Raw genomic sequence first — 15,627 nt, 5'->3', positions numbered from 1 at the left:
GGGATGGGGGTAGGAAGGAAAGATGGGTAGAGGGAGATCATCAAAGAGATGGGGGAAGGGGGTGCCATGGGATTAAGCCCTTGGGCTGTGTGTCCATCGGGGATCTGGCTTCTTATTTGTTTCCATGGAAACGCTGCGCTGGTGCCCGTTCCGAGTGGTGAGCGCTAGAAGTTGAAAACATTTCAGCTTTCGGCAAAAGAGCACAACAACAGCGTCCATAAACGGCGCTTCCCTCAACATCTGTTTAGCACTGTCAGCTAAACAGGAGGTGCCCGGTGGACACAGCCCCTCACATGTTTTGATGAAATATTGTTCATTGATTGATCAAATGTTATTTATATATATATTTTTTGCACAATTCAACTACAGTATATCAATTCTTATACTTTGTTTTAAGGTCAGAGACGAACGTCCCAAAAAGACCACCAGTTAGGACTGGATCTATTGATAGGCCAGGTAAACACAAAAACCACAAATACACACACACACACACACCCACAAACATCACAAATACACACACACAAAAATCACAAATACACACACACACACACACCCACTGATAGAATCACCTGTTTCTTTTTCTTCATGTACGTGCAGCTAGGGGTTTGCCTCAATCAAAACCCCCACAGAGCTCTGGCCTGGCTTCACCACCGACGCCCAAGCCTCGCACTAACTTCCCTGTAAGTACTGCAGCTCCCCCAAAGCAATACCAGTAGTTCCACGAATTCTGACGACTCCTCCCACATAACACCTGCACTGACAGGCTTCATCCAAGTTGCTGGACAAAAGGAAGACAATTTTGATTAAACGTATAGAGTTAACTGTCCACGTCCGTCGCTTTGTCTCCTTGTTTGTTTGTATCTCAAGAAACAGAAGACTCAGAGGGTGAAAGCCATCTACAGCTGCTCAGCAGATAACCCAGACGAGCTGACGTTTGTCGAGGGAGAGGTGATAGTGGTGGACGGGGAAGAGGATCTCGAGTGGTGGGTAAGTACCGCCCACTTTTTAACTCTTCCTTCCCTCTGTGTACAATCTCACACGTTAAAGGAACACGCCAACATTTTGGGAAATTAGCTTACCGTCTTCTCCAGAGAGAGACAAGAAGATAGATACCAGTTTCCTCTCTGTGCGTTCAGTAGAAAGCTATCTGGCTGCATGTTAGCCTAGCTTAGCACAATTGAATGGAAGCGGACATGACCGGTTAGCCTTCGGGAGAGGTGTTAGTTGGACAATGCCTAGGCTAACCAGCCATGTCCGCTTCCATTCATTGTGCTAAGCTAGGCTAACATGCAGCCAGATATCTTTCTCCTGAACGCACTGAGAGAAAACTGGTATCTATCTTCTTATCTCTCTCTGGAGAAGACTGTAAGCTAATTTCCCAAAATGTTGGCGTGTTCCTTTAACGACAATGTAACAATGGCTCCTCCTGGTCATCGAATGCTATATAGTTCTAGAATTCCTAGATAGAATTCCTGTGAAAACATTTGCACTTATAGCAGCTTTCATACAAGAATTGCATCCCAAAGTGCTTCACAGCAGTGATGGAGACATAGGCATAAGATGAGCAAAGAATTTACAACCTCCCTGAATTTTTTTTTCTTTTTTTTCTTCTTTTTTTTTATAATTTTTTAAACAAACACATAAACAAGCATGACAACATAAAATTAGATATACAAGCATTAATTAACAGTGCACATCCAATGAAATCACCATTTAAATAAATGTCTTATACAAGATATACACCTAATACCTGCTATCTAATACCCTACACACATATGCTCTCGCTCGCTCCCCCCCCGGGCCCCCCCCCTTGGATAATCCATCCATTATCATTCGCTCCTAACCAGGCACTACAATTATATGCTAGCTTTTATTCTCTCCACCACTTATAACCACATTGTAATTTTGGATTCACTGAGACCCAAAATTCTTGCTGTAGATATTTCTAGATAAATCACATCGAGATAAGTGAGAATCCAGACCTTCCGGCAATTTTTTTCCGGTTGAAACCATCGTGATGCTATCAGCTTTTTAGCCGCTGTGATACCAGATAAAACCAATCTCTTTAGCTGTATAGGTACTGCACACTCAAAAACATCATTCAACAGTAATACAGAGGGGTGTACAGGTATATTCAGAGTTAAGAGATTTGATAATTGCTGGGTCACTTTTTTCCAGAATATCTTGACTGGTGGGCAGTCCCAGTACATGTGCATAAATGTACTCTCGTCCCCATTTGTACATAAGGAGCATTTGGAGTCTTGTTTAAGACCCATTCTGTTCAGTCTTATAGGAGTCAAGTATGTCCTATGAATATAGTTAAGGTTGATTTGTTGATGGTCCGGGTTCCGTGATGCAAGTCGAACATTTGCCCAGGCTTCTTGCCAATCAAAATCAATTTCCAGGTCTGGTATATCCCTCCTCCAGACTGAGTCTAGGTGGAGGATTTCATACGAGGACGTTAGTAATTGATGATAAAAATCTGATACAAAACCTCTCGATGTCTCTCTTTCATAGAAGAATTTGTGGTATCTGTGGTGTACAATTGGTATCCTTAATGGGACACCGTGAGCCTTCAAACATAACAATAACTGTGCGTAAAAATAATATGTGGAACCGGTGAGATTAAATTTTTTTGTGTATTTCCTCATAACTACAAAAACCCTGTTTGTTGAAAACATCTCCTAATGTGTGTATGCCCTGCTTTTCCCATCTAGGGAATCTTATAGGTCGTTTTCCAATCAGGAGTGCATTGTTATTGAATAAGGGAGTATGATTATGCCATTTATGTGGGTTAGACATTTTTTTTTGTGTTTCACGCCATATCCGGATCGCATGAGTAATAATGGGGCCAAATTTCAGTTTGCATTGCTTAATTGATAAGTTGGTGTATGTCCTGCAGTCTATGTGGTGCTACTATATTTACTTCTAAATTTCTCCAGGATACTGATGCTTCGGGATCAAACCAGGTTGTCAGTGGTCTTAAAGTGTACGCCTTAAAATAGTGGAAAAAATCTGGAAATGCCATACCTCCGTCGGCTTTGTTTCTCTGTGCGGTGGATCTTTTTATACGTGGTGGTTTGTTATTCCAAATACATTTGTATGCGGAAGAGTGTAATATCTTCCAGTAACCATCTGGAGGGGGTAACGGTAGCATTGAGCTGATGAAGTTGATTCTAGGTAGGACATCCATCTTAACTATTGATACCCGTGCCTGTACTGAGTTTTGACCACCTGTCAAAGTCGTATTTTATTTTATTTTGGATTTTTATGTAATTGTGCTTCACCGTTTGGCTTATGATTTTTTTTTTATAGATTTCATTTTCTGTCATTAAAGTCTATGAAAAGAAAAAAAAATAATAAGATTGTAATTGTGAGGTTTTGTCCGCTGCTCACCAACTTTCTCTGTTTTCTTTAAGCCTACTGTTAGAAATTCCCTTCTCACTCACTCTCTCTAGCCCCCACCCTCTCGTTCTTTACTCTCGTTTACTCTCAGTGGCCACACCTGGACTATTATCAATTACCTCTCGCACCTGTGGTGGCAGGCTAATTAGTTCCCCTGTGGGCTTTAAATACCAGGGCTCTTCCCCTCGTTTCGGCGTGGGGTCGTGTTGTATTCATGCTGAGTCATATTCTCTAACATCTTTTTTTTTTGATCCACTTTTTCTCCCATTTTTCTATATTTTCTCCCATCCCAATTTTCGTATCATCCAATTCAACCCTCCCCTGTCACGAACGCTGTTTCTTGCCTCCCACAAGCCGGCTGCAATGTGGACTAAGTCATACATAGCACAAGTCCCCTCCGGTACTTGAGGTAACAGCAGTCGCATCTTTTCACCTGCGCAGCTCGATCTCTCAGTGTCGAGGAGTAACGCGTGGGAGGCTCACGCTGCCCCCGACACTTCCTGATTCTACTGCGCAGGCGCACCAACCGACTTGTAGGAGTCGCTTGTTCACAACGTTCGATCCCCACCCTTCAGTTTTCCCTCCCCGTAATACGGCCAATGTGTATTACTGCGGACGACCAGCTAAACTGAAAACAATGTGGAGAGCTGGATTCGAACACGCGAATCCTAGCGTCTCCACACTGGTGGCGAGTGCCTTGCCCACTACACCACCTAGCCGCCCTATATTCTCTAACATCTAGACTCTTTCGGGAGATCCTCTGGTCTACCAATGCTGTATATGGATTTCTCCAGCCTTGAGATGTTTTGCTCCAGCCTTCGTCTGCTGTCGCCGTAGCCTGTGGAGGAGACTGTTCTGCGCTCCCTGTACTTCCACGGGAGGCACCCCAGCGCTCCACTGCAGACCCCAGCGCAGCTGTTCGTCCTGACGCACATCTAGACCAACGCGCATCTCCCGGACCCTCGGGCTTGGCACGCTCTCCAGTCACCAGCGCGCAACGCGCATCTGCAAGGGCTTGGCACGCTCTCCAGTCACCAGCGCGCAACGCGCATCTTCAAGGGCTTGGCACGCTCTCCAGTCTCCAGCGCGCAACGCGCATCTTCCAAGGATCCTCGTGCTTGGCACGCTCTCCAGTCACCAGCGCGCAACGCGCATCTGCAAGGGCTTGGCACGCTCTCCAGTCACCAGCGCGCAACGCGCATCTTCAAGGGCTTGGCACGCTCTCCAGTCTCCAGCGCGCAACGCGCATCTTCCAAGGATCCTCGTGCTTGGCACGCTCTCCAGTCACCAGCGCGCAACGCGCATCTGCAAGGGCTTGGCACGCTCTCCAGTCACCAGCGCGCAACGCGCATCTTCAAGGGCTTGGCACGCTCTCCAGTCTCCAGCGCGCAACGCGCATCTTCCAAGGATCCTCGTGCTTGGCACACTCCTCCTCGCAGACGCACCCCGATGCGTCTCTCGGTTCCGACGCGCACACCAAGGTGTGGCGCGCCACTCTGTTCCTCGGCTCCGACAGCGGCTACCCGGTGGACGACACCCTCGCCACCGCCGCTGTTCCAGCACTCTGTTCCTCGGCTCCGACAGCGGCTACCCGGTGGACGACACCCTCGCCACCGCCACTGTTCCAGCACTCTGTTCCTCGGCTCCGACAGTCGGCTACCCGGTGGACGACACCCTCGCCACCGCCACTGTTCCAGCACTCTGTTCCTCGGCTCCGACAGTCGGCTACCCGGTGGACGACACCCTCGCCACCGCCACTGTTCCAGCACTCTGTTCCTCGGCTCCGACAGCGGCTACCCGGTGGACGACGCCACCGCCGCTGTTCCAGCACTCTGTTCCTCGGCTCGGACAGCCAGCCACCCGGTGGCGATGCCCTCGCCCCGCTGCTGTCCCTGTACCATTACGCATACGCCTGGGTGAGTTTTGATTGTGATGTCACTCACCCAGCGTAATGCCTCTTGCCCCCGTTCCCGCTGCTGTTTCCTGTACCATTACGCATACGCCTGGGTGAGTTTTGATTGTGATGTCACTCACCCAGCGTAATGCCTCTTGCCCCCGTTCCCGCTGCTGTTTCCTGTACCATTACGCATACGCCTGGGTGAGTTTTGATTGTGATGTCACTCACCCAGCGTAATGCCTCTTGCCCCCGTTCCCGCTGCTGTTTCCTGTACCATTACGCATACGCCTGGGTGAGTTTTGATTGTGATGTCACTCACCCAGCGTAATGCCTCTTGCCCCCGTCTCGCTGCTGTTCCTGTACCATTACGCATACGCCTGGGTGAGTTTTGATTGTGATGTCACTCACCCAGCGTAATGCCTCCTTTAGTTCTCACTTAGTTAGTAGTTTGGACATTTCATCTCCCACTCTGTTTTTGTTCTCACTTAGATAGTATTTTTGGACATTACATCTCCCCCTGTGTGTTTGTCACACGAAGATATTATTACTTTGTTACTCTGTTTATTTGGACTGTTCTGCATCTGCTCTGTTTGTTCCCTTTTGAATATTAACCCTCTCCTCTGTTCTGCAGAGCGGCCCAGATGTTTTCCCACCAGTCCCCAGTTCCTCCCTGTCCCCAGCCCGCCTCCGCGGGTCTCTGTCCCCAGTTCCTCCCTGTTCCCCAGCCGCCTCCGCGGGCCTCAGTCCCCTCTGTCCCTAGTTCTCCCCTTTCTAGTTCCACCTAGTTCCTGGTCCCAAGTTCTCCCCTTCTAGTTCCACCTAGTTCCTTGTCCCTAGTTCTCCTAGTCCCCAGTTCTCCTGTTCCCTAGCTCTCCTTGTCCCGACTTCTCCTAGTCTCTAGTTCCTCTGTTCCTTTAACCTTCCCCTAGTGTTCCTTTAACTTTCCCCTAGCGTTCATTAACCTTCCCTTAGTGTTCCCTTTTCCTGCCCGCCTCTTAAAGGCACCTAGTTTTTCCCCTCTTGTTATATTCCTGTATTTGTGTTCTCCCTTAAAGGGACAGTGCCCTTTTTCCCTGTCTCTCAATAAATATCTGTTTCTTGGCAAACCATCATACCTGTCTTGTGTTGTGCGATTGGGGTCGGTTACAAACCATAACAGTACGACCCCACCAAATCGACGACCCCAGCCAGCACAGACGGTGTATGTTGAGTTTGCCTTTTTTTTCTCTTGTTCCCTCTAGCTTCCCTGTTAGCCCAGTTTAGCTTCCTTGTTAGCCCTGTTTAGCTCCCTTGTTTAGCTTGTTAGTCTCCCCGGTTAGCTCCCCTGTTTAGCTCCCCTCTTAGCCCTGTTTGACCCCCCTGCAGCTTGTTAGGCCTCTACTACCAGCATGGCCCTGTCTGCTAGCTTTGCCTCGGCGGCTAGCACAGCCTCTATGTTTATGCAGCCCTTGCTGCTGGCATGGGCCCTGTAGCTAGCCAGGCCCAAGCAGCTAACCCGGTCCCTCTGCATGGCCTCCACTTTTTTGTGTAGTTTATCCCACTGCTAGGACTGCCCTTTCAGCTAGCAAGGTCAGTTTATCTCCCACTGCTAGGACTGCCTTTTCAGCTAGCAAGGTCAGTTTATCTCTCACTGCTAGGACTGCCTTTTCAGCTAGCAAGGTCAGTTTTTCTCCCACTGCTAGGACTGCCTTTTCAGCTAGCAAGGTCAGTTTATCTCACACTGCTAGGACTGCCCTTCAGCTAGCAAGGTCAGTTTATCTCACACAGCTAGGACTGTCCTTCCAGCTAGCTTGTTCTCTCATGCTGGTCCAGCCCTGTCTGCCAGCCTAGCTCCGGCAGCTAGCGCAGCCTCTATGTTAATGTAGCAGTACAGCTGGCATAGGCCCTGTAGCTATCAGTACCTTGGCAGCTACCCTTTCCCCCTGCTAGCCTAGCTCGGCAGCTAGCGCAGCCTCTATGTTGATGTAGCAGTACAGCTAGCATAGGCCCTGTAGCTATCAGTGCCTTGGCAGCTACCCTTTCCCTCTGCTAGCCCTTTCCCGGTGCTACCATGGTTACCCCTTAGCTACCCTGCTTGCCCCTCAGTTCCTCTAGACCAGTTCCTCTAGACCAGTTCTCTAGACCAGTTCTCTAGGCCAGTTCTCTAAACCAGTTCTCTAGACCGGTTCTCTAGGCCAGTTCTCTTGGCCAGTTCTCTAGGCTAGTTCTCTGGACCCAGTTCCTCCTGACCCGGTTCCTCTAGGCCCGGTTTCCTCTAGGCCAGTTCCTCCTGTTGCCCCTCTGCTACCCTAGTTACCCCTCGGCGACCCTGTTTCTTTTGCTAGCCCCACTCTTGTGGTGGCTTCCCCTGCTGGCTTGGCCAGTACCTTTTGTTTTTGTCTTGTTTTGCCCCCTGCCACTCTGTCTGTATTTGTTTTGGGTCGCCAGGTGGCTCCCGTTGAGGGGGGGGTACTGTGAGGTTTTGTCCGCTGCTCACCAACTTTCTCTGTTTTCTTTAAGCCTACTGTTAGAAATTCCCTTCTCACTCACTCTCTCTAGCCCCCACCCTCTCGTTCTTTACTCTCGTTTACTCTCAGTGGCCACACCTGGACTATTATCAATTACCTCTCGCACCTGTGGTGGCAGGCTAATTAGTTCCCCTGTGGGCTTTAAATACCAGGGCTCTTCCCCTCGTTTCGGCGTGGGGTCGTGTTGTATTCATGCTGAGTCATATTCTCTAACATCTAGACTCTTTCGGGAGATCCTCTGGTCTACCAATGCTGTATATGGATTTCTCCAGCCTTGAGATGTTTTGCTCCAGCCTTCGTCTGCTGTCGCCGTAGCCTGTGGAGGAGACTGTTCTGCGCTCCCTGTACTTCCACGGGAGGCACCCCAGCGCTCCACTGCAGACCCCAGCGCAGCTGTTCGTCCTGACGCACATCTAGACCAACGCGCATCTCCCGGACCCTCGGGCTTGGCACGCTCTCCAGTCACCAGCGCGCAACGCGCATCTGCAAGGGCTTGGCACGCTCTCCAGTCACCAGCGCGCAACGCGCATCTTCAAGGGCTTGGCACGCTCTCCAGTCTCCAGCGCGCAACGCGCATCTTCCAAGGATCCTCGTGCTTGGCACGCTCTCCAGTCACCAGCGCGCAACGCGCATCTGCAAGGGCTTGGCACGCTCTCCAGTCACCAGCGCGCAACGCACATCTTCAAGGGCTTGGCACGCTCTCCAGTCTCCAGCGCGCAACGCGCATCTTCCAAGGATCCTCGTGCTTGGCACGCTCTCCAGTCACCAGCGCGCAACGCGCATCTGCAAGGGCTTGGCACGCTCTCCAGTCACCAGCGCGCAACGCGCATCTTCAAGGGCTTGGCACGCTCTCCAGTCTCCAGCGCGCAACGCGCATCTTCCAAGGATCCTCGTGCTTGGCACACTCCTCCTCGCAGACGCACCCCGATGCGTCTCTCGGTTCCGACGCGCACACCAAGGTGTGGCGCGCCACTCTGTTCCTCGGCTCCGACAGCGGCTACCCGGTGGACGACACCCTCGCCACCGCCGCTGTTCCAGCACTCTGTTCCTCGGCTCCGACAGCGGCTACCCGGTGGACGACACCCTCGCCACCGCCACTGTTCCAGCACTCTGTTCCTCGGCTCCGACAGTCGGCTACCCGGTGGACGACACCCTCGCCACCGCCACTGTTCCAGCACTCTGTTCCTCGGCTCCGACAGTCGGCTACCCGGTGGACGACACCCTCGCCACCGCCACTGTTCCAGCACTCTGTTCCTCGGCTCCGACAGCGGCTACCCGGTGGACGACACCCTCGCCACCGCCGCTGTTCCAGCACTCTGTTCCTCGGCTCGGACAGCCAGCCACCCGGTGGCGATGCCCTCGCCCCGCTGCTGTCCCTGTACCATTACGCATACGCCTGGGTGAGTTTTGATTGTGATGTCACTCACCCAGCGTAATGCCTCTTGCCCCCGTTCCCGCTGCTGTTTCCTGTACCATTACGCATACGCCTGGGTGAGTTTTGATTGTGATGTCACTCACCCAGCGTAATGCCTCTTGCCCCCGTTCCCGCTGCTGTTTCCTGTACCATTACGCATACGCCTGGGTGAGTTTTGATTGTGATGTCACTCACCCAGCGTAATGCCTCTTGCCCCCGTTCCCGCTGCTGTTTCCTGTACCATTACGCATACGCCTGGGTGAGTTTTGATTGTGATGTCACTCACCCAGCGTAATGCCTCTTGCCCCCGTCTCGCTGCTGTTCCTGTACCATTACGCATACGCCTGGGTGAGTTTTGATTGTGATGTCACTCACCCAGCGTAATGCCTCCTTTAGTTCTCACTTAGTTAGTAGTTTGGACATTTCATCTCCCACTCTGTTTTTGTTCTCACTTAGATAGTATTTTTGGACATTACATCTCCCCCTGTGTGTTTGTCACACGAAGATATTATTACTTTGTTACTCTGTTTATTTGGACTGTTCTGCATCTGCTCTGTTTGTTCCCTTTTGAATATTAACCCTCTCCTCTGTTCTGCAGAGCGGCCCAGATGTTTTCCCACCAGTCCCCAGTTCCTCCCTGTCCCCAGCCCGCCTCCGCGGGTCTCTGTCCCCAGTTCCTCCCTGTTCCCCAGCCGCCTCCGCGGGCCTCAGTCCCCTCTGTCCCTAGTTCTCCCCTTTCTAGTTCCACCTAGTTCCTGGTCCCAAGTTCTCCCCTTCTAGTTCCACCTAGTTCCTTGTCCCTAGTTCTCCTAGTCCCCAGTTCTCCTGTTCCCTAGCTCTCCTTGTCCCGACTTCTCCTAGTCTCTAGTTCCTCTGTTCCTTTAACCTTCCCCTAGTGTTCCTTTAACTTTCCCCTAGCGTTCATTAACCTTCCCTTAGTGTTCCCTTTTCCTGCCCGCCTCTTAAAGGCACCTAGTTTTTCCCCTCTTGTTATATTCCTGTATTTGTGTTCTCCCTTAAAGGGACAGTGCCCTTTTTCCCTGTCTCTCAATAAATATCTGTTTCTTGGCAAACCATCATACCTGTCTTGTGTTGTGCGATTGGGGTCGGTTACAAACCATAACAGTAATAGATTTCTGTCATTCAAATCTATAAAAAAGGATTGTGATGGATTTCTGTGTTTAAAAAAGGGGAGTTTAAATGTCTCTCTCGCTCTCTCTGATTTACTAGAGAAAATACATTGTTAATTTTCTATTCAACCGCTGACTGTGTTCTCTTGTGTTTTGCAGTATGGACACATTGAAGCGGAACCGACCAGGAGAGGCGTCTTTCCTGTGACATTTGTACATTTCATCACTGACTGATGCCTCAGCATGTTGGACCAAAGCTGCCATCAAGAGATGTAGACTATTGTATATCAGTGTTTGTTTCTATATTTGAATAAAAGCAACGTGGAGACATAAAGTCATTTAGTTGTGGCCAAGGATGATAACAAGGTGACCTCCCTTATGCGACAGTATGTGCCAAATTTTAAGCAGTTACTTTAACATGGAGACAGGAGACCCCTGATCTGTATAGATGCTTGTCTCAGAGCTTATTTTATGTTACATTATTGACACACACTGCTTGTACTGGATTTTTAGGAACACGTGATGGAACATCATATTTTAGCATTTGAATATGCAGGTGACAGGGTTGCAGGGTAACTCTGTATGTGTATATTTGAGCTGTGATATTGAACTGGACATGGAATTAAATGTACATCTCCCTTATGTTCTCATGATGCACAGTGTCATTAAAAGATGTGTTTTCAAGGCAATGTCATGTGAATTGATGGACATCTGTAAAGAACCAAACCTCAATGAACAAATCATTTATGTATCGTAGGAAGATCTTCTCTTTCTTCTAAATAGTGTTGATGCTGATGACGACGAAGATAATAATAATAATAAACGTAATTTGTACAGCACCTTTCATACAAGAATTGTAGCTCAAAGTGCTTCACAGCAGTAAAAAAAATGTATTAAATAAAAAGACAGACATAAAATGAGCACAACATTGGCAGATCAAGAGCAATGCATAAAATGCAGACATAAAATAAGGATAAAATAGACAAAGGTAAGGCATAGAACATTAAATCACATCGTTTTTCATATTAGGATCTAACATCTTAATAGGCCTCTGTTTACGGTTTCATTATCACTGATACACATCAAATAGACATTTAGATGGGTGCTGTCAGAGCCATAGGTCTTTCTCATACTCCACCTTTTCCCCGCTCTAAAGTACCTTATAGAACAGTGGCGTGCACAGATAGGGCTGAAGGGGGGCCACAAGTGCCCTTCCCAAAACAAAAAAAATCAAATATGAAGACGAAATGTATACATTTACATTACATTTAGTCATTTAGCTGACTTTACAGAACAACAGCAATAAGTATGTCTACTTACGTTTTATTCGTTTTTAGGCACAATAAATAATAAGAAAGCCTAGAGCAGTATTTCGCTCTTAATACTTTGAGTATGATCAACTCAATGGTGTGTCTTGACAGTTCTATGGCAGTTTTAGATGTTTACTACTGTCAGAGCTAGGTATTTCTCATCCGCCTTTTCACCCGTTCTAAGGTACATTATAACAATTTCAATTTTGAATTACTTTACAGAACAGTTCTGATTTACTTTGCAGAACAGCAATAAGTATGTCTACTTAAAGTTATTAGTTTGTAGACACAATAAATGATAAGAAAGCCCAGAGCAGTACTTCAATGTTCAATTTTGTTTGTTTTTATCTTCCCTCATGCCTACGGAAGATTGCATTTTGCTCTAACTTGCTTGTCTGCAAACTGCAATGATCAGTGGAGGATTAATTGATTGATTGATTGATTGATTGAAAACTTTATTAACAGATTGCAGAATGGGTACAATACAGTACGGCTCAATACACACAATTGTTAAGGGGATGCTTTCGTCTTGTTGAATTAATGAATTAATGAAAACTTTATTTAACAGATTGCAGAATGGGTACAATACAGTACAGCTCAATACACACAATTGTTAATAGTGGTGCGGCATAGCTCAACATATCAAACCAATTGTTCATTTTGTGATAAAAGCACCAAATTTGGCAGATGTGTTGATAGATATATTGGAAACAAAACTGGATATTGGGGCGTTACATTTCAAAATGGCCACCAGCGCTTGGTCAAACTTTCTTATCCCATTGGATTTGCATGCAATAACTGTAAAATCTAGATCCCACTAACCCTGAGAACCAAATAAAATACTCACTCACCATTCTAAGGACATTTACAAAATAATTGGTAATTTCATTATAGTGCCGTGAATCAATAAAACAGTTCTCGTAGCAGGCTGTTATTTCCTGCAACTTAAAGATGTAATTTCAATATTATAGCATAATAAAGTGCAAATGTAAGTACAGTGTATGAGGTATAAGCTGGCCCCAAACTTCCACTGCAAAAGCTAAAAAATTCTTTATATTACTATTATTATTATTATTATTATTATTATTTTATTTTCATAACCACATGGTGGTGCTGGCGCATTCTCACGGTGGCTCTGTGCCCCTATACCAATACCATTGTTTAGGGACCCAAAACCCATTGATGACTTTGTTGGCTCAACGCCAAAGACGGCAAGTATGAATGAATGAATGAAAATTGTATTTAACAGATTGCAGAATGGGTACAATACAGTACGGCTCAATACACACAATTGTTGCGGTCAGGTGGCCAAGGCCAGATTAAGACTTCAGAGGCCCCTGGGCCAGATTCTTGTGGAGGCCCCCCCACACACACATACACGTGCACGCACGCACAGTGGCGTTTTTATATGTCACTTTAAAAATATATCGAATATTTAGAAGTGGTGGGCCAAGCTAAAAGGACTTTGATCACCCCTGCCCACTTTGACAACCTAGGATGGCTTAGAGTAGACAACAGAGTACAGCAACTTGCAATGGGCCTGGTCTACAAGATACACTACACGACCAAGGTACCCATGTACATGTCAAAATACTTCCCAAAGGTCAGTGAATACCACGATCACAACACCAGAGGGAGCTCCACAAATCATGTTAAACCCAGATTCGGCTCAAACAAGGGACTAAACACGTTTCGCAATTATGCCACATCAATGTGGAACGCCCTACCCAAAGCTGTAAAGGAATGTGAATCACTACCCACTTTCAAAAGCACTCTCAAAGAATACCTACGGGAGACTGCAATTCGAAACTGGCCACCATAAATGCCCAAAACCCCCACCACCTCCATCAGTGAGCTGGATACAATCCTACCTGGAGGGGAGAGAACAGATGGTGGAGGTAAACGGTACCCTATCCCCCCCCCCCCTCACAGTGAACTGTGGTGTCCCTCAAGGAAGCATACCAGGACCACTACTGTTCCTAATTTATGCAAATGACATGTCGTCAGCTTGTGACTGCAACTTGTTCCTGTTTGCGGACGACTCAGCCCTGCTGGTCTCTGACAAGAACAAGTTACAGGTTGAAAAAACCCTCAGCTCGGAACTAGGCAAAATCTGCATATGGCTCGCCGACAACAAACTATCATTACACATGGGCAAAACAGAGTCCATTCTCTTCGGTTCAAATAACAAACTCAGCAAAACAGACGGCTTCTCAGTTACAGTGGGTGACAATATTGTCACAAGGAAAGATGAAATTACCTACCTGGGTTCCATCCTAGAGGCTAATCTTTCCTGTGACAAAATGGCATCCAATGTAATAAAAAAAAGTCAATCAACGAACTCGATTCTTGTACCGGATCTCCTCCCTGGTAAACAAGAATACCCTGAAGACTCTGGCAGGAGCACTCATTCAAGGGTACTACGACTATGCTTGCACCTCATGGTACCAAAGCACCTCAAAGGCACTAAAAACCAAATTACAAACATCTCAAAACAAACTAGTCAGACTACTGCTTGACCTGACTCCTAGAACCCACCTCACCCCTGCACACTTTGCCAACCTAGGATGGCTTAGAGTAGACGACAGAGTACAGCAACTTGCAATGGGCCTGGTCTACAAGATACACTACACGACCAAGGTACCCATGTACATGTCAAAATACTTCCCAAAGGTCAGTGAATACCACGATCACAACACCAGAGGGAGCTCCACAAATCATGTAAAACCCAGATTCGGCTCAAACAAGGGACTAAACATGTTTCGCAATTATGCCACAACAATGTGGAACGCCCTACCCAAAGCTGTAAAGGAATGTAAATCACTACCCACCTTCAAAAACACTCTCAAAGAACACCTACGGGAGACTGCAATTCAAAACTGGCCCCTACAAATGTCCTAACCCAGTTGTACAATAAAGACCAAGCATGGCTTTGTCAGTATTCCAATGTACAGCCCCACCCAACCCCCCCCCCCCCCCCACCTCCAATGTACAGCCCCACCCCACCTACCCAACCTCCCCCAATGCACAGTTTCTATGCCAAATGTATATACTCTTCTTCTGGATTTTTTTTAGTATCACAAACAGTACTGTATTTGAAAATCTGGTATGTCATAAATGTATAGATGTAGCAGTACTGTCTATCTGTATGTCATGTGTGTCATATGATGAATTGAAAATGGGGGACCCTGATGGAAACAAGACGAAAGTCTTTCTCAGGTCTGCATCCTCTTAACAATTGTATGTATTGAGCTGTACTGTACTGTACCCATTCTGCAATCTGTTAATAAACTTTTCAATCAATCAATCAATCAACCGTAAATGCCCAAAACCCCCACCACCTCCTAATAGACAGTCTGAGTCCTCCCCACCGCATGTATTATTCCCTCCCCGCCGTATGTATATTTCTCTCCCACCCACCCACCCCCTCCTAATGTACAGTCCCCTCCCCATCATATGTATACTCTGTCAGGATCTAGGGGTAACAGTACTGTATATTTGAATATACCGTTTAAGTCACAAATGTATCAGTACTAAATACCTATATGTCCCTATGCCATAAATGTCATGTTGTGTGTATGTCATAAATGTCTATATGAATTGAAAATGGGGGACCCTGATGGAAACAAGACAAACGTCTTTCTCAGGTCTGCACCCCCTTAACAATTGTGTGTATTGAGCCGTACTGTATTGTACCATTCTGCAATCTGTTATAAAGTTTTCATTCATTCATTCATTCATTAATTCAACATCACTGCACAGTAATATCATGCAAATAAGCCATAAATATCTCAGATTGTAATATTCACGGGTGGACAATTAAACGGAGGAAATGTAATTATATTCTACTACCAGAATGAAGGTTTTTAACATTCTGATTGTTGTATAACTAATATTTTGTAGTCAACCACCATATCAAACAGGCCCACCACAAATGGATTCCTCAAACGAATACAATATAACT

The 15,627-nt window shown here is 47.1% G+C and overlaps 1 protein-coding gene across 3 annotated transcripts in view; it reads left to right on the top strand.

Annotated features, from left to right (window-relative positions):
- The window catches only part of asap2b (ArfGAP with SH3 domain, ankyrin repeat and PH domain 2b), a 57,512-nt gene extending 46,480 nt beyond the window's left edge, over positions 1–11,032 (top strand). For 2 of the 3 annotated variants that reach the window (XM_084314979.1, XM_084314977.1), the window contains 4 exons: positions 398–456; positions 598–680; positions 868–987; positions 10,513–11,032. In XM_084314979.1, coding sequence (XP_084171105.1) covers positions 398–456; positions 598–680; positions 868–987; positions 10,513–10,587 — 337 coding nt within the window. In that variant the 3' untranslated portion in view covers positions 10,588–11,032. The remainder of the gene's footprint in view (positions 1–397; positions 457–597; positions 681–867; positions 988–10,512) is intronic. The other variant, XM_084314978.1, reaches the window with a different exon arrangement.
- Positions 11,033–15,627: the final 4,595 nt, after the last annotated feature.

The sequence above is a fragment of the Notolepis coatsorum genome (assembly GCF_963971535.1).
Source record: "Notolepis coatsorum genome assembly, chromosome: 5".
Classification (NCBI taxonomy): domain Eukaryota; kingdom Metazoa; phylum Chordata; class Actinopteri; order Aulopiformes; family Paralepididae; genus Notolepis; species Notolepis coatsorum.
Note: the sequence above shows the minus strand (reverse complement) of the source record. Positions and strands in the feature narration are given on the sequence as shown.